The 25,411-nt window shown below is 42.8% G+C and overlaps 6 protein-coding genes across 11 annotated transcripts; 4 read left to right on the top strand and 2 right to left on the bottom strand.

Moving 5' to 3' along the window:
- The first annotated feature begins 4,400 nt into the window (after window positions 1–4,400).
- On the top strand, window positions 4,401–5,572 carry LOC108008878 (arginine esterase). 2 transcript variants are annotated; one of them, XM_036813359.3, is made up of 4 exons: window positions 4,401–4,633; window positions 4,706–4,751; window positions 4,818–4,972; window positions 5,085–5,572. In XM_036813359.3, the coding sequence occupies exons 1-4, from the start codon at window positions 4,432–4,434 to the stop codon at window positions 5,474–5,476; spliced, it is 795 nt and encodes a 264-aa protein (XP_036669254.2). In that variant the 5' UTR covers window positions 4,401–4,431; the 3' UTR covers window positions 5,477–5,572. The 2 variants fall into 2 exon arrangements, with proteins under 2 accessions (XP_036669254.2, XP_070850965.1); XM_070994864.1 differs by having other exon boundaries at window positions 4,818–4,911; window positions 5,085–5,226.
- Window positions 5,573–12,139: 6,567 nt separating this feature from the next.
- On the top strand, window positions 12,140–13,116 carry LOC108008232 (transcription factor E4F1). Its single transcript, XM_017072023.3, has one exon. The coding sequence runs from the start codon at window positions 12,269–12,271 to the stop codon at window positions 13,022–13,024; it is 756 nt and encodes a 251-aa protein (XP_016927512.2). The 5' UTR covers window positions 12,140–12,268; the 3' UTR covers window positions 13,025–13,116.
- Window positions 13,117–13,383: 267 nt separating this feature from the next.
- Window positions 13,384–15,030, top strand: wcd (U3 small nucleolar RNA-associated protein 18 homolog wicked). Its single transcript, XM_017074969.4, has one exon. The coding sequence runs from the start codon at window positions 13,456–13,458 to the stop codon at window positions 14,980–14,982; it is 1,527 nt and encodes a 508-aa protein (XP_016930458.2). The 5' UTR covers window positions 13,384–13,455; the 3' UTR covers window positions 14,983–15,030.
- Window positions 15,031–15,035: 5 nt separating this feature from the next.
- Window positions 15,036–16,364, bottom strand: Nup62 (Nucleoporin 62kD). Its single transcript, XM_036813388.3, has one exon. The coding sequence runs from the start codon at window positions 16,278–16,280 to the stop codon at window positions 15,102–15,104; it is 1,179 nt and encodes a 392-aa protein (XP_036669283.2). The 5' UTR covers window positions 16,281–16,364; the 3' UTR covers window positions 15,036–15,101.
- A 533-nt stretch (window positions 16,365–16,897) lies between these two features.
- On the top strand, window positions 16,898–20,079 carry LOC108009093 (alpha-N-acetylgalactosaminidase). Of its 2 annotated transcripts, none has more exons than XM_017073154.4 (8): window positions 16,898–17,038; window positions 18,045–18,268; window positions 18,328–18,357; window positions 18,597–18,644; window positions 18,705–18,882; window positions 18,939–19,510; window positions 19,567–19,868; window positions 19,929–20,079. In XM_017073154.4, exons 2-8 carry the CDS (start codon window positions 18,177–18,179, stop codon window positions 19,958–19,960), a joined length of 1,254 nt encoding a protein of 417 aa, XP_016928643.2. In that variant the 5' UTR covers window positions 16,898–17,038; window positions 18,045–18,176; the 3' UTR covers window positions 19,961–20,079. The 2 variants fall into 2 exon arrangements, with proteins under 2 accessions (XP_016928643.2, XP_016928645.2); XM_017073156.4 differs by having other exon boundaries at window positions 16,910–17,038; window positions 18,075–18,268.
- A 9-nt stretch (window positions 20,080–20,088) lies between these two features.
- Hmgs (hydroxymethylglutaryl-CoA synthase) lies at window positions 20,089–25,401 on the bottom strand. 4 transcript variants are annotated; one of them, XM_017073148.4, is made up of 2 exons: window positions 25,253–25,401; window positions 20,089–21,897 (listed from the first exon to the last, which is right to left on the bottom strand). In XM_017073148.4, exon 2 carries the CDS (start codon window positions 21,862–21,864, stop codon window positions 20,467–20,469), a length of 1,398 nt encoding a protein of 465 aa, XP_016928637.1. In that variant the 5' UTR covers window positions 21,865–21,897; window positions 25,253–25,401; the 3' UTR covers window positions 20,089–20,466. The 4 variants fall into 4 exon arrangements, with proteins under 4 accessions (XP_016928637.1, XP_016928640.1, XP_016928639.1 ...); XM_017073151.4 differs by lacking the exon at window positions 25,253–25,401 and adding an exon at window positions 23,575–23,720; XM_017073150.4 differs by lacking the exon at window positions 25,253–25,401 and adding an exon at window positions 23,569–23,715.
- Between the last annotated feature and the right edge of the window lie 10 nt (window positions 25,402–25,411).

Below are 25,411 nucleotides of genomic sequence, written 5' to 3'. Positions count from 1 at the left end.
CACAAACTCTTTTGTAAATCTAAAAAAAAAATGTTTTAAATAAATATGTTAAATATCAGAGCAGACCGCAAAACCAGCTTTTTAACTGGAATAGAATAAATAATATTTTGTGAATTTATTTATTTTATTATTTATTTTTCTGTGATGCTGCACTTTTCGATGCTTTTTTCCAGGTGCAGTTGCATCATCGTCGTCATTCTCAGTCGCAGCTAATTGAGTATTCTTCCCTTAAGTGGACGCAGCAGCCGCTGGCGCCTTTCAGGCTCATTTGCAGGCCCGCACATAAATCAATAAGTTGCATTCGGCCTTAAATTAATTAAAAAGAAAATTCGCAAAGAGCAGTGAGTGGAGTTTTCTTCTTTTTTTGTCGGTATTTCCTGCTGGCAAATACGTTGCAGTCCTTATAGTTGGAGTCTGTGCTTAAACACTCCGCCAGCTGACAGCAATCAATCAAAAATTGCACTGGCCTTAGCGCAACGGGTGGTCCCGGATGTATCACGTCGCCCCACCCAAAGCCACCCAGATCCACCCAACTTCACCCAATCCACCCACTCACCCACTTCCAAACGAAGGAGCAGGAACATGATAAATTGTCAACACGCTGACGTTTGTCTGCAGCGATTTAAAAACTACTTAAAATGTAAATGTTGTTTCCCTGTTGCTGCTGTACACACAAAAAAAAACTATGTGAAATCAACGATTTAATTGTTAACACGACACCAATCTTGAAAAATTTTGTAATTATCCAGAAAATAATAGCTTACCTATAAAATATTAGGTACACAGAGAAATGATATTATCATACTATGTGCTACTACTCTTGCTATCTAAATAAATCTTTATTTTTTTTTGAATTATTTATTTTGTTTAGATCAAATTATGAGGTTCGGAGAGCCACAGGCACGTGATTTTATCGATAAGCCAAAGATAGTAAAATAGTTAATCCAAAGTTCTTAATTGTATCTTTTAGAACAACGAAATACATGAAAATGAATACAAAAATAGATAAAAATGTATTCATTAAATACTTTTCTTACTATATTATTGTGCTGTTACTATTAACATGTCCCAGAAAAAAATCAACAAAACACAGAAACATTTTGTAAATCGATTATTTAAATTTTTAAATTTTTTTAGGTAATGTAACAATCTTTGCATGTTGATTTTGCTAGATTTTTTTTTAGCATGCACTCGTGTTGCTGCTGTGTTTGGGTTTTATGCACACGTCGCGCAGCGTAGACTGCGAAAATCATGTTGTTGACTTTGAAAAAATATGTGTAAAAATGCGCTATTGTAAATAACAGAACATAAACCCTGAAGAGGAGCGATGGGAGGGGTTCCCTAGTTGACTGACTGTCTGAGGGAGAGTGATGACATGGCAATGTCAACGCCGGCGAACAGCAGCTACAACACCGGGATCAACATTGTATGAAGATGCCACGCCTCTGTGATTGCATTTTTACACTTGTCATTTGGATTTCAAGCCACTTCTGTTTGTCCCCGTACTTTGTCGTCCAGTGTTTGAAGTTCACACCGAGCAACACAAACATCAGCCGCAGCAACATCCTGCTGTCGCCGGTTTTCCCCTACTTGGGACTTGGTATACTATAGTACTCTAAATGAGTTATAAATTCTGCTGTCAAGTATTTTGACAATTGATTAATTGAAACCGACTTGGAAAGTTGCTACAGTTCACGATAAGCAGGCACACACGCCGGCCAGAGGAAACGGAAGTGGGCTGTCAATCGGCTGGATCCCCGCCTTCCGTGGATCATTTGTTGATGAGCTAAACTTTGACCGGGTCAGAGATCAAACAAAAGGGGCTAATACCAGAGGCCAAGCCGCAGACGCTCAAATTAAGCAAAAGTCTAGTTAAACAGAAAAGTTTTGGTCTTGCACCCCATAACCCCCGATAGACATCGACATCTCCAGCTGCCCTTCAAGTTGACAACCTAAATTGTTAGTTGGCTGATAAGCCGCCTGTGGACGGCCGACTGCCACGCCCCCTCCCCCCGCAGAAATGGGCGTATATAACATTTTTATTTATATCACTACTTTTTTATACAGACAGCAGAAGGAGGGTGGAACCAAGACCAAACGGAACACGCGCCACATGCCAGCGACAAACAAATAAATAAAATTCCTCTTTCGGTTTAGATACTCGTAACACCCCTCTTTCGAGGGGTCAGCTCTGGAGAAGTGTGTGTGTTTTACAAGTCTATTAACTTGTGGTGCTTATCTAATGCTGACAGCAAGTTTTTCACTTTGCCAAAGTTTTTTCAGCCCGGAAAACGCAACGTGCCTTTTCTGGGGGTTGGGGAAATCGTAGGAGGAACAAGTTTTAGGGGCAGCTCCGATGTCAATCATTTGTTGATCATTTTTCTTACAGCCCATGCATAATATATGGCCTCCATTTATAGATGACCGCAACTGTCTTTTTTGATGCACTGAGAAAAAAATAAGTCTAAAGACAAAATCAGTTTTGAAAAATCCTACAGAATCTGAGAAGTTACAATAAACACATATGTTTAAAAGAACTATATAAACCATATACATGTTATATAATCCTTACGAAAAGTTTTACGATCGGAAAACCTATAAAAAACATGTTTACAATTTAAGTATCTATAAGAATTTATTATCTTAAGAACTTAAAAAAATGTAAAACTTTTCTCAAGATAACATCCAAAATTATTTGCAGAACTCGTGTGTTCAAAATAATTCAATCAACGTTTAATAAACTAATCATTCTAATCCGAAAATATGATCTGCCCAACTCCGATATCAAATGTTTTATGTTTTTTTTATTTTATATGGATGTTAAAATATAAAACCATAAACTATTAATTCTTTTATATTCCCAGACATCTTTAATCTTTTCAAATAAAATGTGAACACCACACAGAAAGTTATCTTTGCAGTGCTGAAAGGAAAAGTGCCAGACTGTCGGAGAGAAACTTTTCCTGGGGAAAACTCTTGATTTCCTCGGGCATAAGGACAGGGAATTGGTCAAGCTAGTGGCTGCTTCATTAAATGCGACGCCAAAAAGTTGCATCCATCCGTGCAGCTGCTGGAAATATTTATGAACTGTCCGACTGCTGGCGTGGGTTCTATATATACGAGGAGTGTAAGTACAAGTCCGGGTTCAACACCCCACCTGGCCACCTTTTTTCAATAAACGTTAAGCATTACGGTTATTAGTTTCAGGACGGGCACATAAAAACTTCAGGAGACACTGTTGTTGTTCAACAGACTGGGGACAACAACTTTGTGTTGCCACTTTGCCGATGGTATCTGCTGATGTTGCTCTTGCCACTCTGTAGCAGCAACATGTTGCTGATGCTGATAGTGCCTGCGTTGACTAGTTGACTATGTTGCCATTCTGCAAATGGCTGAATGGGGTCCTATGGAAATTACGGAGACCGTGATACTTGCAAGTGCATTACATGCAAAGTCCTTGCGGCAATGACAACAGCAACAGCAACAGCAGCAGCAGCAACAGCACAGCAGCAACTTATTAACGCGCAATCTCAGCTCTGCAATTGACCGCAATGGGCGGGGCTGTGGAGGGTTAAGGCTGCGGATTCGGATCCTGAATCCTGAATCCTGAAGCAGGAGCGATGACGCCGATGACGCCGACGACGACAGGCGGAAACGGAAACGGCAAATAAACGCACGAGCGCTGACGTGCGGGCACCAGCGTGTCAGCGTCCGTGTCTTTGTGCTGCCGCTGTGCACGGGTGTGTGTTGCACTTGTTTGCATGCAACGTGGCAACATGGCAACGACAATGGCAGCAACAACAGCAACAACAGCAGCAACAGCAACAACTGCAGCAGCAACGGGCATTTATCTGGCTGCCCAGACCTGCCACGCCCCTCGTAATACATTGCGGTCGGGATGTTGCATGTTTGTGGGCGCTCGCCTGCGTTTGTATTTTTTCAATACCCATTAATTGATTTAGCTAAAGGGTATGCCCTACCTAAGATCTACAAGCTGTTTAAAATATATTACGACTTTTTGTCATCATATTTAATAATTGCTTTTAAGCATAGTTTAGGAAAATTGAATTTATTTACAAAATGAGTTATAGCCAGCATAAGATTAAGCAGATAACGCAATCTGTTAAAACAAACCTACCATTTAATCTCATGGAATTCCTAAAAAAATATAAAATAACGTATTGTACAATACATTATACATATACTCAAATACTCATTACTTATAAAAACAACACTCGTTATCAAAATACAGCTGGCTAATAAAATTTCCCAAGAAATCATTATGCGTATCGCTTTATATGTAAGAATTTAATTTCAATTCAACTTTATATGTAAGAATGCTTTCGTAGTCGTCATTAATTCGAACATTTATATTTTCTTGAAGTAAATATGGCATTGTAATAACAGTTGCATTTTTCTGTTTCCCTTGAGATGACGTCTGCGATCGCTCTGCTAATTTTGTCAGCGCTTCTAAGCCTCGGAAAACTTGGATTCGCTGGATTTCTGGACTCACAATGTATACCACCATATGGGCCAAGAGTTATTGGTGGTCAAAACGCGCGAAAATCTCCTTGGATGGCATATTTAATTCGCAACGGAGGTTTTGCCTGTGGCGGTTCACTTATTGCATACCGTTCGTATTTATACACATTTCTTAAATTTCTTTTGTTTAAAGATTTCAATTTATATTAATAACTCTTTATAGGCTTTGTTCTTACCGCAGCTCATTGTACGCAGATAAACGATAACTTGTACGTTACAATATTTTTAACAAACCTTAACTTTACTTATTATACATTTGCTTGGTGAAATTACAGATATGTTCGATTGGGAGAGTACGATTCCTCTAGGACAACAGATGGCCAGACTACGGACTATCGAGTTGTAAATATATATCGTCATGAGCACTACGTAAGTTTCCAACACGATGATATTGCAGTGCTTAAATTGGATCGAACAGTGGTCTACAACGGTAATTAAAACACAATTTAAAAATATGAAAATGATCTATAATCAGATTTTCAATATCCCTAATTATTGGAGAGCTTATATCAAATTTTAATGATCAATATTATTTTATCCAGCTGCAGTTAGACCGATTTGCATTTTTACGAATACTGGATTCCAGTCCACCGCAGACAGGATACAGGACTTTACCTTAACCGGCTGGGGTCAGAGTGCCCAGCACTATGAAATGCCTACAACGTTACAGGCAATGTCCCTCCATCGGGTGGAGAAACACTTTTGCGGGGCACCAAGTAACACTATTTGTTGCAGGAATCCCTCGAAGTTTGCTTGTTTCGGGGACTCTGGAAGCCCACTGGGGGCACTGCTGAAGTATAGAGGCGTCTATATCTTTGCCCAATTCGGAATTGTTAACTCAGTTACGGGTAATTGTGATGGCTATAGCATACACATGGATCTTACGAGCTATATGCCCTGGCTTTTAAATACATTGCGAAGGAACTGGTACTGACGGGATGGTTAGTTATAAAAAATATCAGAACCTATACAAAAATTGAGTGAAAATATCTTATAAAAAAGTCGAAGGCAATAAATTGTTTTAAATTAATTTTAATATAGCCTTATGACACTGGAACTTAGACTAAAAGATAATTAAAAGTTACCGATATAATATATTTATAAAATGTATAACAACCTAGAGAAAGAGGGGTGTACAGGTCAACCATATCTTTTAAATTTATAAAGAGATATGCTATAGGTTGCTATGACTTCTAGCCAGTTACTCAAAATTTTGGTGTCATATTTCTTTTATAAAACAACACCCTCCTTTTTGTTGATAAATTGTACTAGACTTATCAACCATTTAATGGGTATTTCCTAGTCCGTAAAAATGTTTGTTGTGTCCTCCTGCTATTGAAATTTTTTCTGTTTGCCTCGGCGCCATCGTTGGCATGCACGGCAAGGATTTCTCTGCTTAATTTGTGGTTTTCAACCAAACAGAGCAACGAGCGCGATGGACGATGGCAGATGGAAAAGGCGGGAAAAGGCGGAAAAGCGGCGGACGAGTCCAGCTAACCAACTGTTCAACAGCAATTGCAACTGCAATTGAGGTTGCAGTCGCACGAATATTCCAGGAAGCCCTTAAATATGATTATGGCATACGAAAGGCCTACGAAGGGGGTACTTTTTTGGGGGGTGTGGAATATTAGGGGCATTGCAGCAATTGTAGAGCTGATTTTTTGGCCATCTTCGCTGGAATCTCTCGCTCATTCGCTTTTAGCCCAGAAATTTCCACGAACCTGATTTAATTGTCACACATTACGGAACCACAATTACATAGAAAAATGCACCATCCAGCGGAAATGCAAATGGCAAACAGAAACAGCAGCAACTGCAGCAAATAATAACAACCGACTGCGGCCAGCAAGGACCTTCTTTTTCCCCTTCTCTTGGCTCGAAATAAAATGCGCCATTTGCAATTGTAGTTTATTTTAATACCGCAATTAGTGTTGTTTTCTGGCTGGAGTGGTGGGGCTTTCGTGGTTCGGTGGTTTGGTGGTTCCCCGGGTAGAGCACGCAATTGGAGGAAAAGGTGGAAATGCCCGGGGAATGCCATGTTGCCACACCATTTGAGGTGGGCCCAAAGCTGCCGCAGCGGTAGTAGCATTAATATATCACAAGGAATGCAAAAATCCCGGTCTCGCGATGAAAGAGCTCTCCATCTGTCTCGCTATTTTGGAATTATTTGTGACGCAGCCGCTGTTAATTGATTTTTAAGTGCCAACTACAATCAGGTACTTTGATACGCATCAGGTGACACATGCAGGCCCATGTTATTACCATCCAGCTTAAAAACAAATATAATGTAATCAGCGATACAAAATAATCAATGCAGCATCTGGGGATTTCCAAATACTCTCTTAAAAAGAAGATTGTTTTAAAAATAATACTTGCATACCTCCAAAAATTATTACTTAATCTTACAGCACATCACATAAAATGTTTAAAATGTTTTATTATGTTTTAAAATAAGATTCTGGATTGAAAATACTCTTATAAGGATTGTAATATATGTCCAAATATACCTAATAGTAAGTATTATATTACATAAACTTTATTAAACATCAAAAACCTTTTAGATTCCCTAGGAACCCCGTTATACTGTATCTCTGGGGAATCCGGAGCACCCTCTTCCATCGAGTACAGCAATCCGATTGAAAGTTAATTGCTGCATACACCTCGTTGATCTCATCCTTTTTGTCCCCCTTTATAGTATGCATCGAGTGTAATCACATTTTAAGTTGAACGCACTTAATTTTTTGCCCCAACTAAATGCCAATTAAAATTCGTAATTATTTTTTAATGGCATTTTGTGGTCAATATCGGGCGATTGACGATGATTGCACAGCGGTGGCTCCGCGGAGTGGGGGAACTCCGCTTTGATGACGGGATGCCGTCGTGACAGTCCACATTTATGACGGCCAAATGGCCAGTATCGATATCAATTGCATGACTTGTCAAAGCGGCGCCCGCCCAAAGAAAAGTGCCTCACATGTCCTCGCATGTTAGGGGAAATTGCAAGCAATTGCAGCTCAAACAAGGAATCGCAATAAGAGCCCCGATGTCCTGCAGCCATGTCCTGGCTCAATGAAATTCGAGCAATCATCACCATCAACATTTCGCCTCACTTCGAAAGGGACACGGCAGCCGACATGCCGCAAGTGACAATCATCTATATTTAATAAACAACTAACGCATGCAGGGCGAACAGCAGCGGTCAATAGAATAGCACTAAAGACAAAAAGAATGTAGATTTTTAAGGAGTTTTTTAAATAGGATAATAGATCAAATGGCTATAAAATTTAGAAAAAAATGTATAGACTACTTGTTTAACAAAACATTTATTTGTGGTCGCCACGGATATACGGATATAAAACTTTAATCCGGGGGTAAAGCTTTTAAGAAGGTCTTAATTTGTATTCCCATTTTTAAAAATGTATAAGGAGTAAGGAAAAATATTTTAATATCCTGTTAGGATCATAGATACAACTTTTATGATTGAACATAGTTTAGATTTTATTTATCATTATTTTTTGATAGTATAACCTATAAACTGAAAAATAATAAATGAATTAAAATTTATTTTAAAAGGGAACTTTAAAATAATTAAAAAATAAGATCATTTTTATAATCTTAAGGTACTATTTATTCTTACTTGTTACTTGTTTAATTTAAATATGATTTTTGTGTTGAAAGAGGAATTTTTTATTTGTTCTTGGGTAAAGTAAATTGTTTTCTATCCCTCTGATCACCACTGTTGTACCTTCGATTGGTGTTGGGCGGGAAAAGGGGGAAAGCTGTTCGGAAAAACAACAGCAAGATGACGAGACTAAGCGGCCATTGTCTCCGCCCCCTTTTTCCCCCCAACTTTTCCTCAGTGGAAATTGTTTATCATGCATTTTGTTCGATTCCGAGTCGAGGCGTCTGAATAATGCAGCAGGTAGTACACGTTGATGGAAAAGCGGAAAAGTGGGCGTGGAAATTGGGGGGCGGTCAAATAAATAAGCGAGCATGAAAGCGAAGACGAAAACAAAATGGGCCAGAGGACAACGGCGACGGCGAAAAAGGACAACAATGCTGCAGACACAAAACCGCTTCGAATCGCTTTGGGCGGCATTCAAATTGAATATTGAAAGCATCGAGCACAAAACTGCCAAACGCTTGAATTATGCATTAATGATGTCTGCCACAGTGGACAATAGTCAGGGGCGGAGGGGCTGCAGGGGATAAGGGGATAGGGGTTAGGGCGTGAGGACTCCGGACAGAAGGGTTTTTTATTCCAGAGACAAGAACAACGGCAATGCGTCGTCCTCGCTCACCGGCCACCGCTTATTAATTTTTTATGCGTCTGCTATTTTTATGGCCGACATGAAAGCGTTGGCCGCAAGCGTTTTATTTTCCCCGGCCATTTTCAGCTAGCTTTCGATAGTTTTTCACCGACATTTTCGTTTGTTCTTACACACAATCATGTTGGCACCAGTTTGGTTTGCAGCAAATCCTCTTAAATACGTTACAAAAATAAGTATTCATTTTGTATTTTAATTAAACATTCAATTCTAAAAACTGAAAAAAACTCTAAGAGAAATATGAGTTTTCATTACAAAGAAAAATCTAGTAAAACATTCTAAAAAATAATATACTCCATATGAATTTGGCCTAACATTTACTCTTTATAACGTTTTATTTTACATTTGTAAACGTTTTTTTAAATTCTTCTTGACCTTCAAAACTTTTTTTCGTTTAATATCCTTTTCCCAACTTTTCTAAGATGCTTTCATAAAAAACCCTTAACTTTTCAAAATTCTTCGCCACCTGTAGAGTATTTGAGAATTTTATAGAAAAGGACATAGCAAAATAAGGACGAATTGGTCTGGCTTTGAACACAACTGTCAATACAACATCAAAAGCCATTGTTCGCTAATATTTTGTTAGCAAAGTATTATGCTTTGTGTGGCCAGATTTTCCGTTTGGCTTAATTCTGTTTGTTGGCCAGTGTTGGGAAGGCTTCTGCGCTGCAAATAAAGCACGCCCTTGACAATGGCCGTCAATATATCCCGATATCGGTGGACAGAAAGACGTTAATTACCAGCATTACCGTGGGCCCTATTATCAGCCACACAAATCAGCGGTTGTGTAGGCACGGGAAACCTGATGCCCCGTGTGCGGGCAATGGAAAACTCATTACATGCCACAGGAGCCATCATCCAGGAAACGGGAGGCAGGAAACAGGAGAGCCACGCCCACCAGGACCGACCGCAACATGCTGTAATGCGTGGCCCCATCAGCATTTGCATGTGCATTCCGATCCACCCGATACTTAAAGCCGACGGGCCATATGTTAGCCCGCACTGCCAAAGGACAAACTTAATGTCAACACGCTAATCTGTCAGTCAGCGGGAGTAGGGAGTCGGTACTCGGGTAGGATCTGGGAGCCGGAGATGGGTCTGCGTTTGCAAAGATCTGCCACAATGTCGGGCTACTTAAGGAGCGCGGAATCGTCGCGCCCCGCTGCACAAGAGCCCAGGGATATTAGAAGTGGGCGGCGAAATGGGTAGGAGCACTCTTCAAAATTCCTACGATTTTTAGTAAGGCTTTGGTTCCTTAAAGGATTTTGTGGAGGATTTAAGAAAGTTTTCTAGTGTTAGAAATAAGAATTCTAGGGACTAGGACTTTTAAAAGGAACAATTATTACATTTAATGGTTAACATTAGCTAGGAGTACGTGTAATGCTATGCTTATAAGGCACAAGAGGGTTAAGAGAAAATAAGAACTGAAGACATCTGTGTGTAATGTGTAGTTCCTGTCAGGTAGCTACTTAGATCTAGAGCCAGGTGATGTATACGATTAAGACGTCTGGAACTTTCGTTATATTCTTAAGACCTTTATAGGATTGTTATGGTTTTAGTGGTGGAAAATACAATCAAATACATCTGTCTCATTGAAACGCTTTATTTCATCATAGACTGTAGGCACTACTTCGTAAATTCAAATAGGTATTAGCCAAAGATTATATTAAGTTCTCGTTTTTGAAGTCTTTGATTAACCGTAATCCATTTTACAAAGCTTTACTTTAAAACAAACTGCAAAGTTCGCTTTTTACAAAGAACCTTGATTTCATCCTTTCCCTCTAAAAAAACCTTAAAGATCTTTAAAATTTATGAAAAATATGTTGAATATTTATGGAAAATTATATTTAAGTGTAGCAGCGCCTTGATGGCGCAACAATAAGGTTGTATCCTTTGGAATGACACAAATTGGTGTTCTCAGTGAGGCTTGACGCCTGACTTGGCAGGAGGCACTGGCGGGCACCACAAGATGGGAGCGGGCACCCAGCCAAACAGCCACCCATTTAACCCCCCCTCCAGACCCCGAAGGACGCGCCTTATCAACTATGCAGGGCTTTGTCTCTAAGCGATTGCAGCCGCCCCCCTTTTTTCGGCCCAACCTGTTTCCTCTCAGCCAGCGTCTTTTGTTGCGCTTAATGAATTTTACGTAAATTTTACGAGCGCTGATTTCTGGCAGCAGCACCACCCCAGCTATTAATCCACACTTTAGTGCGAGCACCACCACCCCGGTGGGTGGGTTGCTCAAATGGGTGGCTGTGGGCGGTTTGTGGGTGGCTCTGATGACTGGTAACCCCCGGTTTGTGCGTGTGTAATGACAAGTTCAACAACAACTCGGCATTGTCGACTGGTGACTGGTGACGAGGACGACGTGCTCCGACATTTGTTTGCCCAAGTTATGCAAATATTTTTCCAGTCAAGAAGTTTTTGTTTAATTGCATATTTTGACTCGCATTACGCGTGTCATAAAGCAGGGATCCGAAGCTTACCACAATGGAGGGAGTGGGGCGGGTTCGGGGATTAAGTGTGCTCGGAAGACATGTTCCTGAATTTCCGAGCTGTGTTCAAAGCTGGGATACCTTCTTAAAACTAAACAGATCATTTGTTTTATGATTTGTTATGTTTTCCATTAAATCTTTTTCAGTTGATTCTTTGTTAAGAAAACATTTGCTTATAGGGGTATTAACCCCTGAACCCGAAACGGTGATCTTATTTGCTCAAACACAAGTTTATTGGTAAAATTTTTTATAAAAAATTGTTAGCTTCTGTTTAAATTATTTAAACCAATTAAATTATTGGATCTATTTTCTTGTAGCTTGAATAACTATTTATTATTATAGACACCTTAAAAATAGTAAAGTGTGTGTTAAATTAACATAGGTATAGTCTATATGTCTATGTTTTTAGAAAGATTTTATTACGTTAACAATTTAAAAAATGTACATATTTTTTAAAAATGCCAATATGTAAGAGTTATGTTTGCAAACCTTTTGTTTTATAAGTAGTTTCCTTTGCTGAAACTCTTTTTATAACCGGCTTACTGCCTGAAAAATGTACAAAATAAATATAAATTTATTTTAAGGACATTTTTAGATGAGTTACTGATGAAATAACAGTTTCTTTCTACCAAAAAAGATGTACAGAACAACAAAGCTTCTTCTAGTTTCTTAAACATCCGTTAAATGAGAGTTGGCTAAAATTAAAAATCGGTTAAAGCACCAAGTTCAAAAAGGTAAAAATTATGTTGTATACTTTTGGCGTAATACCTTTCTTTCTTCGCCAGCCCTGATAGCTTCCTAGTATCGGGAATCGAGTACTTTCTATCCATCAGACAGGATGACAGGCGACTTTCCCACTTTCTCACTTTCTTCTTTCTTCTCCCCGGCGAAACACCACGCAGCATGGCAAGTACTGGCGAATGGATTACTGTGGATCTGGAACCGGCCACTCTGTTGTCGGTGAAGGAGGAAAATGGTATAGAAACCCGGGTGTACATAGCCCCCTGTTCGGAGCCGAAGATTCAGGAGCCTCTCGTGAAGCAAAAGCCTCTGTATATTCCCGACAAAAACACGCTGCTTTTCCACTGTCCGTATTGTGGCAATGGAATTCGCACGGCCGGTGCTTTCAAGGTCCACATGCTGGCTTGCGAGAGGCGCTACAAAAAAATGAAGGAGGACGGGATTGTGATGCCGCCGCTGCAGTGCAGCCTTTGCCAGGAGACCTTCCCCACCGTGGCGGCCTTGAGGGACCACAGGGTCCTTCACGGAACCAAACGAATTTGCGAGTCCTGCCATGCGGAGTACGAGACGGAGGTGGAATATCGAACTCATTTGACGAGTTATCTGAAGACCCCAAAACGCAAGCAAGACTCCGCCAAGGATGGCCCTTCCAACGTCTCCAAGTTCTTCAATTGCCTCTTCTGCCGGAACGAGTTTGTGGCCCATTTTCAACCCGGTAAGGTGACCCGTCGCTATGCCTGCGACAATTGTGTCCAGCGGCTGAGGAGCCAGGAGGTCGGCAAAGGGCGCGATGTGCCCCCCAAGAGAAAGGCCGAATTCATCTGCTATCGTTGTGGCCGGATGTACAAACTCGAGGGCTTCCTAAGCCGTCATTTACAAGTGTGTCAGGGAAACATTCCCAAAAAGAAGCGCCAATGAAATTGGTATAATTAAGATACTTCAAAGTACACTATGTTAAAGTTTAATAATACAATTTATATAGAAAACAATTATACTATTTTCTTAGAACTGAACAAAACCAAAACTTCCACATTTAATATGCAAAAAAATGTATATGCTATTAATGTATATTCTTAAACATAAATAAATATGTTCAAGAAAGTAAAACCTTATTAATAATGAAAAATACTGTAAATTCCATTGCTTATACCCTTAGTTCAAATTCTGGCGCCCTTCCACAGATATCTGTTCACACTTGTTATCGCTGGGGGTCACACTTATCGATACCTATTTGATTTGTGGTATTTTGCCTTCAAGGCGTTAGTGAATTTCCCGACCAGCTGCACGTGTAAATTTTTGAGCAGCCAACGCGAAAATAAACGAATTTTAGGGCATTCCCGGCAAGAACCATGAGTGCAGACGAGTCCAGCGATGGATTGGAGGATCTCAAGGACCTGATGGCCCTGTACGGCAAGCAGGAGCAGGAGAAACCGAAGCAGGAGGAAAGGAAACGCTTCATTCCAAAGGCCTCGCAGGCGAAGGAACTCAACTATGTGGAGGTTCCCATGGAAAAGGTGATCTTTGGGGACAGGCAGCGCTTCCTCGCCAATCTGGCCAAGTCCGTGGGCCACAAGTGGCAGCCAAACGACGTCGAGGACGACGACAAGGAGCAGGAACCCGGCCAGCAGAAGAAAGGGGAAAAGCGGAAGGCAGCCTGGTCGGATTCCGACGACGAAGACCTCCAGGTGGGCGATGTTAAGAAGCCCACCAAGCACACGGGTCCCCTGAATCACCTGCGCAAGGACAAGTCCTACAAGGAGTACCTCACGGCGCGATTCCATCGCACTCTCAACCAACCCAAGTGGGCAGAGAAGAAGATAAAGGACGACGACGAGGAGGACCACTCCTCCGACGAAGAACTGCTCAAGACAGTGGGCTTTATCGACCACAAGGCCCGGAGGAGCGATTTGCCCCAGAAAACGCTGAACTTCAAGCGAGTTAAGGACCTGAACAGAGCCTCCAAATCCGAAGCCACGGTGTCCAGCGTTCAGTTCCATCCCACCAGTACCGCAGCCCTGGTGTCTGGTGAAGCGGACTCCACAGCCACCATCTACACGGTGGACGGACAGAAGAACGAGAAGCTGCACAGCATCTGCTTCAAAAGGTTCCCGCTGCGCTGCACCAGAATCGCTCCCTGCGGCACGAAGGCTTTCTTTGGTTCGTACAGGAAATTCTACTTCGCCTACGATCTGCTCGAGGCAAAGGAAACCAAGCTGATGCTGCCGGGCAACGTAGGACTCATGGGAAACTTCGAAGTCTCACCGTGTGGCAAATTCATTGTCACCGCTGGACACTTCGGAGCCATTCATCTGCTCACGGCCAACACAAATGAGCTGCTGCACAGCTTCAAGCAGGAGGGCCAGGTTAAGGGACTCACTTGGTCTGGGGACTCCCGAAGGATCCTCGTCTGCGGGACCACTTCCAATGTTAATGTTTTAAGCCTCCGGCAGAACCTTATAGAGCACGTCTTCTTGGACGACGGCTGCATCAATGGACAGTCCATCCAACTGGCCCCCAATCAACGTCTTTTGGCCACTGGCAGCCAAGAGGGCGTGGTCAACATTTACGACTATGAGAACGTGATGACCTCCAAAGCCCCACAGCCCGAGAAGCGCTTCATGAACCTGCGGACCTGCATCACGGATCTGCAGTTTAATCACTCGTCTGAGTTGCTGGCCATGAGCTCCTCCGCGGCACCCAACGCTGTGAAGCTGGCCCACTTCCCCAGTGCTACCGTGTTCTCCAACTTCCCGACTCAGACCGAGAACGTGGGCAAGGTGTACACCATGGCTTTCTCGCCGCATAGCAGCTTCCTGGCCTTCGCTGCCGAGAAGGGCGTGCCGCTCTATAGGCTTAAGCACTTCAAGGGATATTAACTGAAAGCTGTATGATTTAAATAAAATATTCTGGAAAAAAACTAAAAATAGTATTTCTCATGGGAAAGAACTTTATTCTTTTAGTAGTTACAAGTTAACAAGCCTTTAGAGTCTAATATTTAATAGGGAGCTCGGAAGATGTCCCGCTTCTGGGAATCTTGAATCTTGCCAATGTCGTCCAGCTTCTTGCAGATGTTCGACGACTGCGATTCGATCCACTGCAGGGAGCTCATGTGTGCGTTGAGGATCTTGCCTATCTGAATGATGGGATCAGTGGTGTCCTGGCCCTTGTTGGCCTCGTTTAAGTTGTCGATGATCTCCTTTAGGTCCTCGGACATCTGCTTCAGCTGCGTGTCCAGGTTCTCCACCATCAAATAGGTCTGGCTGCGCTCCATGTCCACTCTGGGGAGATTTACGAACTCCTTCTCCAGCGGCGCCAAGCTGTCCTCCAGCTCCTTTTGCTGCGTGGCTATGAACTCCAACTCCTGGTCGAGCACCTGCTGGTCGGTCTTCACCTTCTTGACGGCATCGTTGAGCTCCACGATCTTCTGGTTGTTGCTAATGAGTAGTTTGTCCCAGGCGTTGATCTGTGTGGCCTGTTCGGTGAACACCTTTTCCTGCTCCTCGAACTCTAGGGTCCACTTGTTGATGTGCTCCTCCAGTTGGTTGTACGACAGCTGCGAGGCGGTGGAGACGGCCGCGGAGTCCGTGGTCTTGGTCTCGGTGGTTAGGTTGGCAAAAGCTCCGCCGGTGCTTAGAGTTGGAGCCGGTGCGACACCCAATTGCGGAGCTGCGGCCGCTGGAGCTGCTGTCAGTGTTGTGGGAGCAGCCGCAGTGCTCTTTGGAGCTCCTAATCCTAGTCCTGTGCCGCCTAGCAAGCCAGTGGCGGGTGCTGCCGTGTTTGGTGTGCTGGTGGCCAAGCTGGGCGCCACCGCTGCCGTCGGCTGCGCCAAGAAGCCTCCAAAGACGGGAGGAGCGGCGGAGGTTGCAATCGTTGTCGCAGAAGTGGACACCGGATTTGTGGCTTGAGTGCCCAGCGTGAGGGGAGTTGAAGCGGGTGCCGCTAGGCCAAATCCGAATGCCGGTGGAGCCTGTGCCTTGCTGTTGTCCGCATCTCCGCCACCAATATTAGTAGCAGCGGCTGGGCCTCCGAAAGAGAATGTGGGTTTTGTGGCGGGAACGGTGGCTGGTGCTCCTGGGGCGGCGGCTGCAGAGGGAGTTCCCGTGCTCAGGCCGAAGGAGAAGGAGGAGCCGCCTCCTATCGGAGCGGCCGTGGTCGTAGGCAACTGAAATACCATGCTCAAAATCCTCTAGAAACGGAGGAAATAATAAAAATTCAATCAAACGGAATCACGCCAAAAACACCAGTGTGACCCCTACCTGGAGTTTTGTTATAATATCAGTGTTGGAAAACACCCGATGCTATTGAGTCTAGCTATTTTATAGCTAAAATTTGCAAAAACTTGTAGACTTGAGCGCGTAAATTAAAATTTTAATAAGACTTTAAATCGTTTACCCAAAATTATATATATAATGTCTTCAGAGATTTTAATATGTGTCTTCAAGTACTGGTTTAGGCGACAGTTTCTGAGAAAACTCTGAATAATCTTTCCGTAATATGTTCCATAAATTTTGCTTATTTATTTCTAAATTGGCCTATACATAAATTCAAAATTGTATGGCAATGATATTCCTAATAAATTTTAATATATTATTTCTTTTCGTCGGTTTTGTTTTAAAAGTTAACTCAATGAATTTCAACAAAACTCTTAAAATTTTAATTTAAGCAATTTACTAACAATTTTTTTTATCCAATTTTAATATTGCCTTAACTATTAAAAACTTTAACCTTTTTAAAATCATGTTTCAGCTGCTTTTTAAAATCGACATTCAACACTGGTTTCGTGGCATTTTTTAGAATCAGATTTTTGTGTACATAGCGAAAAGATAATCCGCGTAACTTGAATATTAATGCTGACCTGATCAAACAAATAAAATCAGGAGTACAAAAAATCAATAACAAAACGCCGGCTTCAATTAGTCAGCTCGGTTATCTGTAAGTGGAAAAGCGATAAGAGTAACATTTGGGTCAAAAATTTAATTAAAGCCTTTGAAGAGTGCAGCGGCACTGGGTTTAGTAATTGCATTTGTAATTGCAACTCAGCAAAACACATGTGTATATGTACTCGCTATCAGAAGGGAGCAACAAAACGATCATTCAGAGCTGGGAAAGGTAGCATTCGTTGGGCCTAGGTCGCAATCAAATTAAAAATAGGTACCCAAGGTACAGTAAGCAGTACCAACAAAAGTTGGTACGGGGGAGTTAAAAAGCTTCTTTTTTGTATGAGAAAATTCATATTAAATGCTAAGAAAACCTTGATGATTAATAAAACTCTAAAAAAATATATGATAATATTTAGGGGGCAGATATACATAGAATTTGGATGGATTAAGACCAGTTTTCTCAATCTTGTGGTAAACCAAAAGTAGTTTTTAAAAGTAGAATGTGAAATTTTGATTAGTATCTAAATGCTTGATTTAATCGTAAAAGTATGACGATACAGAATCTAATTAAAAAAAAAAAACGTTTTTAAATAAATTGTGATGTATATGTTTATATAATTTTGATATTATTTATTGGCATTCCCAAATCATTTGAAAAAAGGCCAAAATTATTTGGAAATATAAATAATATAATCGTATTGTACAGATCTTTCGTTTCTGCACACTGAGTACCACACCAGTGGTAGTACCTACTTGATAAGCTCTGCCCATCACTAGTCCAATGCTCCAGCCTATGCTCCCCAAGTTCCCCAACTTTGTAGTCGAATCTAGCTGGCAAACAGCGCCAGAATTGAACAACAAAAGCATATCAGAGACCGCCGTCCTCTCCTCACTTTTCACTGTTTGCTCCCTGTGATCGCTGTGAACTTGGCGTGATAAGGGGCTCCTCCTGCAATCGAAAAAGCCTGCTGTTTGTTCCACCCGGCGAACACCAATCAGTCGATGGGTGTGCTCCACTGCAATAGCAATTAGCCACTAACCTTCTGCCGGGTCTTCAGCTCTTGGTCCTCCCCTTCCCAACTCTTCAGGTGCCCCGGGCAAACACAGACTTATCTGGAGTGCCGCCGCAAGAGAATATAAATTCCCTGGGAGCCCAAAGGCCAGGATTCAGTCGGTGCCACTTGGTCGCGATGTACGGAACGTGGGGCGTCTTACTGGGAGGGATCCTCCTGCTACAGGTTCTACAACTATCCCTGGGCCTCGATAATGGTCTGGCACTCAAGTAAGTTTTTTATTATGATTGAATTCTGTTTTACTAAATTGAAATTCCCTGCTTTTCAGACCGCCCATGGGTTGGATGTCCTGGGAGCGGTGAGTAATCTGTTACTCTTTATCTACAAAATGGATCATATCACCATTAGGTTGCATATTAAATTTCACGTGGCCTTAAATATTTGATAAAAATTAAGCCTTTGCATGAGGCTCAGCGTGTTTAGTAATAACTTGTAATAAGACTTATAGTTTAATTATCTTTTAAGTTATTTGCCTAACGTGATGTTTAATATTCTTAGATAAGGAGATACTATATCCTTCATTTTTATAACTTTCAGATTCCGTTGCATAACCGATTGTCAACTTTATCCCGACGAGTGCATCAGGTAAAAGCCTCTGAATATCCTTATCACCATAAATATACCCTTTTTATAAACCCCTTTCAGTGAGAATCTTTTCCGAAGACATGCAGATCTTTTGGTTTCCGAGGGCTATGCGGATGCTGGCTACGAGTACATCATAATAGATGATTGCTGGCTGGAGAAGGATCGTGACAACAGAACCCAGAAACTAGTACCAGACAAGAAACGCTTTCCCAGCGGACTAAATGCGCTTTCAGATCATGTAAACTATAAGATTTATATCCCTTTAAGAACCTGTATCATCTTAATATTTTTCAGATCCACAACAAGGGCCTGAAGTTTGGTTTGTACCAGGACTACGGCACCAATACCTGTGCTGGTTATCCCGGAGTAATAAAGCATATGAAGCTGGATGCCCAGACCTTCGCCGAGTGGGATGTAGACTATGTGAAACTGGATGGATGCTATGCCAATATCAGCGATATGGCCACCGGATATCCGGAGTTCGGACGTCTCCTAAATGAAACGGGTCGACCGATGGTGTATTCCTGTAGTTGGCCTGCTTATCAAGAGGAGGCCGGGGAAATGCCCGACTACGAGTCCCTCAAGAAGCACTGCAATCTGTGGCGCAACTGGGATGATATCGATGATTCTCTAGAGTCACTCATGCAGATCATGGACTACTTTGCCAAGAACCAAGACAGGATTCAGCCGCATGGCGGTCCAGGACACTGGAACGATCCCGACATGCTTCTGCTGGGAAACTATGGTCTCAGCTATGATCAAAGCAAGCTGCAGATGGCCATTTGGGCGATTATGGCGGCGCCTTTAATTATGTCGAATGATCTGGCGGCAGTGCGACCTGAGATCAAGGATATTCTGCAGAATCGGTTGGTCTACCTACAAATATTTATAATACTTAAGTGTAACCAGTTTCCCCTTGCAGAGAGGTAATTGCTGTCAACCAGGACGAGCTGGGCATCCAGGGGCTTCGAGTTCTGACCCGCAACCAAATCGAAGTCTGGAGACGACCTATTACTCCAGTGACCAAGAGTGGACATCACTCGTATGCCGTAGCTTTCGTCAGTCGCCGAGATGATGGAGCTCCCTACAGGATCCCCTTCACAGCCAAGGACCTCAAGCTGACCAATCCCAAGGGATATCGCGTGCAGGATCTATACGATGCCAGCAACAAGTTGGGAGTTTTCCAATCGGAGAGTCAGTTCATCACACGCGTCAATCCCAATGGTAAAATCTATTGCACAACATAATCTGGCCCCTAATTAATTTTATTTATCTCTGCCTTAGGCGTAACTTTCTACAAGTTTACAGCGTTGTAATCCGAAGATATGCAAATCAGCCGCTGCCATCAAATCGAATATGCTCCTATATACATTATTTCAGATGGCCATCTACATTGCCAAGATGAGCTGCTTAATAAATAACAAGGTAAATCATAGCCGAAGAGTTCATTTGACTTTGTTGATTTTTATTGTTCGTAAAACAATTGATTGTGTGCCTTACACACAGGTATAAGTATTGTATTGTACATTTATAGGCATAAATTGCAGTACCGATGCTAGTTAAGACTTGTTTCATGGTATAAATAAGGTCTGACTGGATGAAAGATTTAATTCGCAAGCTTGTATAAATAATAGGTGTAGTACTATATATGCGATTAGGACCCGGTTAAAAAGAGAGAAAGGAAAGCGACCCCTGGGATCACACCAGTTATAAATAGTTACCGTCTACAGCTACAGCATACGTGGTTTTGGTCGAGAGAGTTGAAGTTATTGTCGAGTTGGAGGCGAAACCAGAACCGAACCAAAGGGCCGTCAGCCCGGGGTTAGTGCACCCCATTGCTGATGGTCGGCGTGCGCTCGTAGGTGCGACGATGCAGCGAGTCCACGTCCTTCAGGTAGTAGGTGCCGGGGAACAGGGTGGAGATGCTGCCTGTAGGCGTGTAGGGCGCCGCATGGTTGTTCTTCTCCCGCACCTCCATCAGGGCGGAGAACTGCTCGGGGGCCACCTTCTCCCGCGAATTCAGCAGCGGCTGCACGTAGTCCAGCTTCGAGACGAACTGCTCGAAGGCAGCCGCATCCTGGGTCACACTTATCGAGTACATGGAGGCCGCCAGTCCGGATCCGTAGGAGAACACCCCAATGCGCTTTCCCACCAGATCCTTAGCTGGCTCTCCGATCAGCAGGGACACCAATCCCGAGTACACCGAAGGGGTGTACATATTGCCCACCTGGTTGGCCAGCAGCAGCGATTTCTTGGTCTTGCTGGCGAAGATTTCCGCTGACTGCGTCAGGAAGGCCTTCTCCACATCGCGATCGAAGTAGGTGCTCTCCAGGGTGGAGCTATTGAATCGTTCCAGGCCGGGGAACTGCTTCGTCCGCTCCGCCTCGCTGCTCAGCAGGAAGTCGTTGAAGCTCAGGCGACCCACGGACTTCTGCACCAGCTTGCAGAAGGGAGTGTGGAACAGGATGGCGTCGAAGGTGCTCAGGCTGGCAGGCTCCTTGGAGCTATCCTTCTGCTGCTGGTCGAACTTCTTGCGGTACAGCCTGTAGCAGGTGTCCAGAGCGGACAGGTAGCACTGAATGGAGAGCTTGCCGTCCACCGTGGGGTACTCGGAGCTGAGGTCCGGCTTGTAGAAGTCGTAGGCGTGCTCCATGTGCGTGGCGCGCAGGCCACGATCGAAGATCAGCGGCGCATTTGGACCCACCAGCATGGCCACTGCACCAGCTCCGCCAGTCGGGCGCGCTGCACCCTTGGCGTACACTGCAATGTCAGCACAAACGGCGAGGGCCAGGCGGCCATCCCAGCTGGAGGATTCCACCCAGTTGACGGCGTTGAAGAGCGCCGCCGTGCCACCGTAACAGGCGTTTGTGGTGTCGATGCCCTCGATGTCCGTGTTCCCGCTCTCGGCGAACAGCTGCATCAGCACCGACTTCACCGACTTTGACTTGTCCACGATGGTCTCGGTTCCGACCTCCAGTCGCCCGATCTCCGAGTGCTTCACATGGTACCGCTCCAGCAGGCGGCTCACAACCGTCAGACAGAGCGAGTTGACGTCCTCGCGGTCCGAGCAGAAGCCCATCTTGGCCTGACCCAGGCCAATTGTGTACTTGCCCGCGGAGGCGCCGTCGAAGGTCTCCAGCTCGGTCTGGTCCACATACTGGGAGGGGAAGAGCACCTCAATGGCGCGTATTCCAACGTTCTGGGGCCAGTGGGATGCCATGATTGTTTCCGGTTTTCTATTTAATCCTGAGCTCTGCAAGAAAAGTAGTTGGGGTATTGTAAGTAATGCTTTCGGCTGTACGAAATTGAAAACAGGGCAAATCTGGAGGTGCTTCAAATCAAAGTCGTATTCCGTCTATAGCAGAAATGATTTCCTGAACTTGATAATAGATTATCTCATGGAATTTTTTCACATATTATATTAAATGGAGGTTTTAAACCTAGGAAAGGTATCGGCAATTGATGTTTAAATGCTTGTTTCAAGGTCAATTTCCTCGTCCGCATGTAAAACTAAAAGTAGGATCTAAATATAGTTCATATATGGACATTTTGCGTTTGCCACCCACTTTTAGTTGAGTTAAAATGTTAATGTTAAAATGTTAACACGTTTTGGTAACACGGTTGAATAAATATATCACTATTTTCCCATATAGCTACTACGATCTCTTGCACTTGAGTTAAGTTCCAAAGTTCAGTCCGTTGGCTTTTATAAACTGAAGTTGCTTAGAGGTTCTTTAAGTTTAATTTAAACTGCGTTCTCGATGTGGCCCGAATTCCACTGCCAATTGGCATTGGGAAACTTTCTCCCCGCGCAATCACGGCGTATTTATAATGCTTACAAATCGGACGAGGGCAGAGACAACCTGTTGCACGCTCGAGCTGCGTTGGACGTGTGTAAGCCAGAGACTTTGAGTTGGGCTGAAGAAGTCATCAAAGTCTTCGCGGCAGAGGCGCCGCCTTGGGAATATGAATGGGGATGGGAAGGGGTCCAACTGATTTCCCTGGCCGAGAGGCCAAGAGAGAGAGCCGCCGAAGCGGAGAAAGTTTCCCCGCTCAGACGAACTTCACAAAAGAGAGCACTAAACCGAAGTAAAGTAAACCAAAACACACGCATCACAATGAATGTAAGCCAAGAAGACAAGCCCAAAACCCAAAGGGCCAGGGGCGTGGATGCTGGGGCTACACATCAAGAAATTAAGGGTTCTGTAATCAATATGATTAAATTCGATTTAGTATTGATTTCCTAAAAAAGTATTGTAAGTATACGACTTAAAAGAAGTGCGCCAAAAATTTATATTTAAAACAAAGATTTTGTAACAATTTTGATCACTGGATCCAAACAAAATAAAGATAACATTTTGAGCTTTATCAAAATTACAGGCTAAATATTTTTTCTTAAACTTTTAAGAAACCATTAAAAATTAAATTAATTAAATAAAAATTATTTAGGACTGTCTTTCAGATTGAGAGATTTAATCTGGATTTTTATAAGCACGGTTTAAGAACCGCTTTACAAGGTTTACTTTACACAAAAAAATTGTTTTTAACCTTTTAAAGAATTAGTAACTTGTACATATTAGACACTAAGTTGTCATATATGTTTTTCTTATTATAAAAACATTATTAATTAGACGTGTTGTACAATATTATTATTTTTACGAAAACGTTATTAGACGTTCTTTCTTTTAAAGATCGTAATTTAACCATTACAGCTTTAACGAAAATCGGATTTATTTCGTTCGGTGGAAAATTGTGGGACAGGTTGGGAGCGTCTTCGCCTATAAGTGGGTCATGCCCACGAACCGCTCTCCCTCAATGAAACCCCCTCCCGAAAACCCAAATAACACGCGTCTATATTGTATAACCGATAAGAGTGTGCGAGTGGAGTGTTGGCCCAAACCCGAAAAGCGATTGACATGTTTACCGTTACCGTTAGCACCTGCGACTACTGGCCTATTGACAATACGTTTTCACTTTTCGGGCTGGAACTTTTGGAGTTGGTGGGTTGGGAAGCGCGAAGCTCACTCGATCGAATCTCTCCGCGGACTGACGGCCACTGGGGCACTGCACTGGCATATGAATATGACCATGACGGAGGAACTGGCAGCGGAGAGGCCTCAAACGGCCTCAGAAACAGCAAACAGAGGCGCTGTAAGTCAATGCCAATTGCTGAAAGCGCTCGGCGAACAAATAGCGATCGTGCATAATTACGGGAAATATTTATCGCTTAGATACGGCCAGCGAGCACGAGCGTTTGGGGCTAAGAAGTCGCCGGAATATATAGATACTCGAAGATAGTCGTGGCCTTTGGCGATGGGGTAAAGATCAAAAGGCTGCCAATCGCTGATAAGCCCGGAACAAAGCGGCTTCCTGCAATGTACTATGTATTACCGAAATGATAGGACATTTTAGCATTTTAGAGCAAGTACACGGAGGAAAAATAGGTTTCTTTGAAGTATCGTGACAAATAAGGGATTGTGGGAGGATTGTCTTTCAATAAATAAAAGAGTGTCCTTATAAAATTGGGAAAGTCCATAGGACCAAAGTTATAGTCTTAATGTTTTGTCGATGTCTAGTGCGGTAATATCTTTAAAATTGCATTACAATAATTAAATGAAAAGTTGAATTTCATATGTATGTACTGTTAAGAATAACCCTTAAGCATTATGGCAGAACACAAAGATCGGTAGAAAAATATGGTAGGTTTGTTTAAAATAATATACATGTAGTGATAGTCTAATGATCTTAACTTAAGTGTTAAACAAATATACAAATTATTTAAAAATAAGTGATTTCTAAGCAAACAATAATAAAATAAAAAAACGAAAAAAAAACAACATGTAATTTAATTAATGTATAGGTATACATGAATGAAAGTGTGCAGACTTTTGAACAGGAGAATGAGGCAATACTCTGTCCTATTGTGTAAAAAGTATGACTCATTATCCCCAGCCTCTGGAACTCGTATTCTCTAATCAAATATAACCGAATATAGCACTATTTTCTCCGAGTGCCCGTGTTTAAAATTGAGCTCACCCGCTGTGCCTAAGCAGCCCTTGGGTTTAAGTATGGAAATGGATGCACTGTTTATGCGGACGAGGAGCCAATGGAGGGGAAAGGATGGATGGGGGCACTGTTGTGCTTTCGAGTGCTTATTTTTAGCACTTCGAAATTGGGAAATATTTGGGTAAACATTTCCTGGAGCTGATGCGCACTTGGCTAATTGTTTGCTCTTGAGTCATTACTTTTTTTCGGGTGTACATAGGGTGTGGAAAGGGGTGAGGGGGAGGTCAAAGGTCGTGGTGCCCCGAGAAAAAGCACACGTGTAGTTGAGAGCCGGGCGATAAGCAGAGTTTAGAGGGCAGGGTTATGAAACCAAGCTATAGCAACTCGTATGACTAGAAAGTAATACTTTCAAAATCCGGGCATAATCACCAACTGGAAAACCCATATAAAACAGCTTTTCCCGATTAACAATTACCGATCCTAGTTGCACACATATTGTTCCTCCAACTTCTGGTTACATCAGCGGTTAATCTATTGCCCTGCCCCGCCCCTGGCCGCCCTCCAGAGCAGCATAGCTTTCCATTGAACACACAGTCACTTACTTGTTAATATTAATGGTCCAGGGCGGGCGATATGTTTAAAACTAAACTAATCTCGAATAAAATTAAGCAAACGAAACTGCGGCACCTCAGCCGGGCAGTGTTGGAAAGCGCTGGCCGCCAAACAGCTGTTTACAAAGTCAGCTGTTCGGCCCATACGCT

The sequence above is a fragment of the Drosophila suzukii genome, chromosome 2R, assembly GCF_043229965.1.
Source record: "Drosophila suzukii chromosome 2R, CBGP_Dsuzu_IsoJpt1.0, whole genome shotgun sequence".
In the NCBI taxonomy this organism is placed as follows: Eukaryota; Metazoa; Arthropoda; class Insecta; order Diptera; family Drosophilidae; genus Drosophila; species Drosophila suzukii.
Note: the sequence above shows the minus strand (reverse complement) of the source record. Positions and strands in the feature narration are given on the sequence as shown.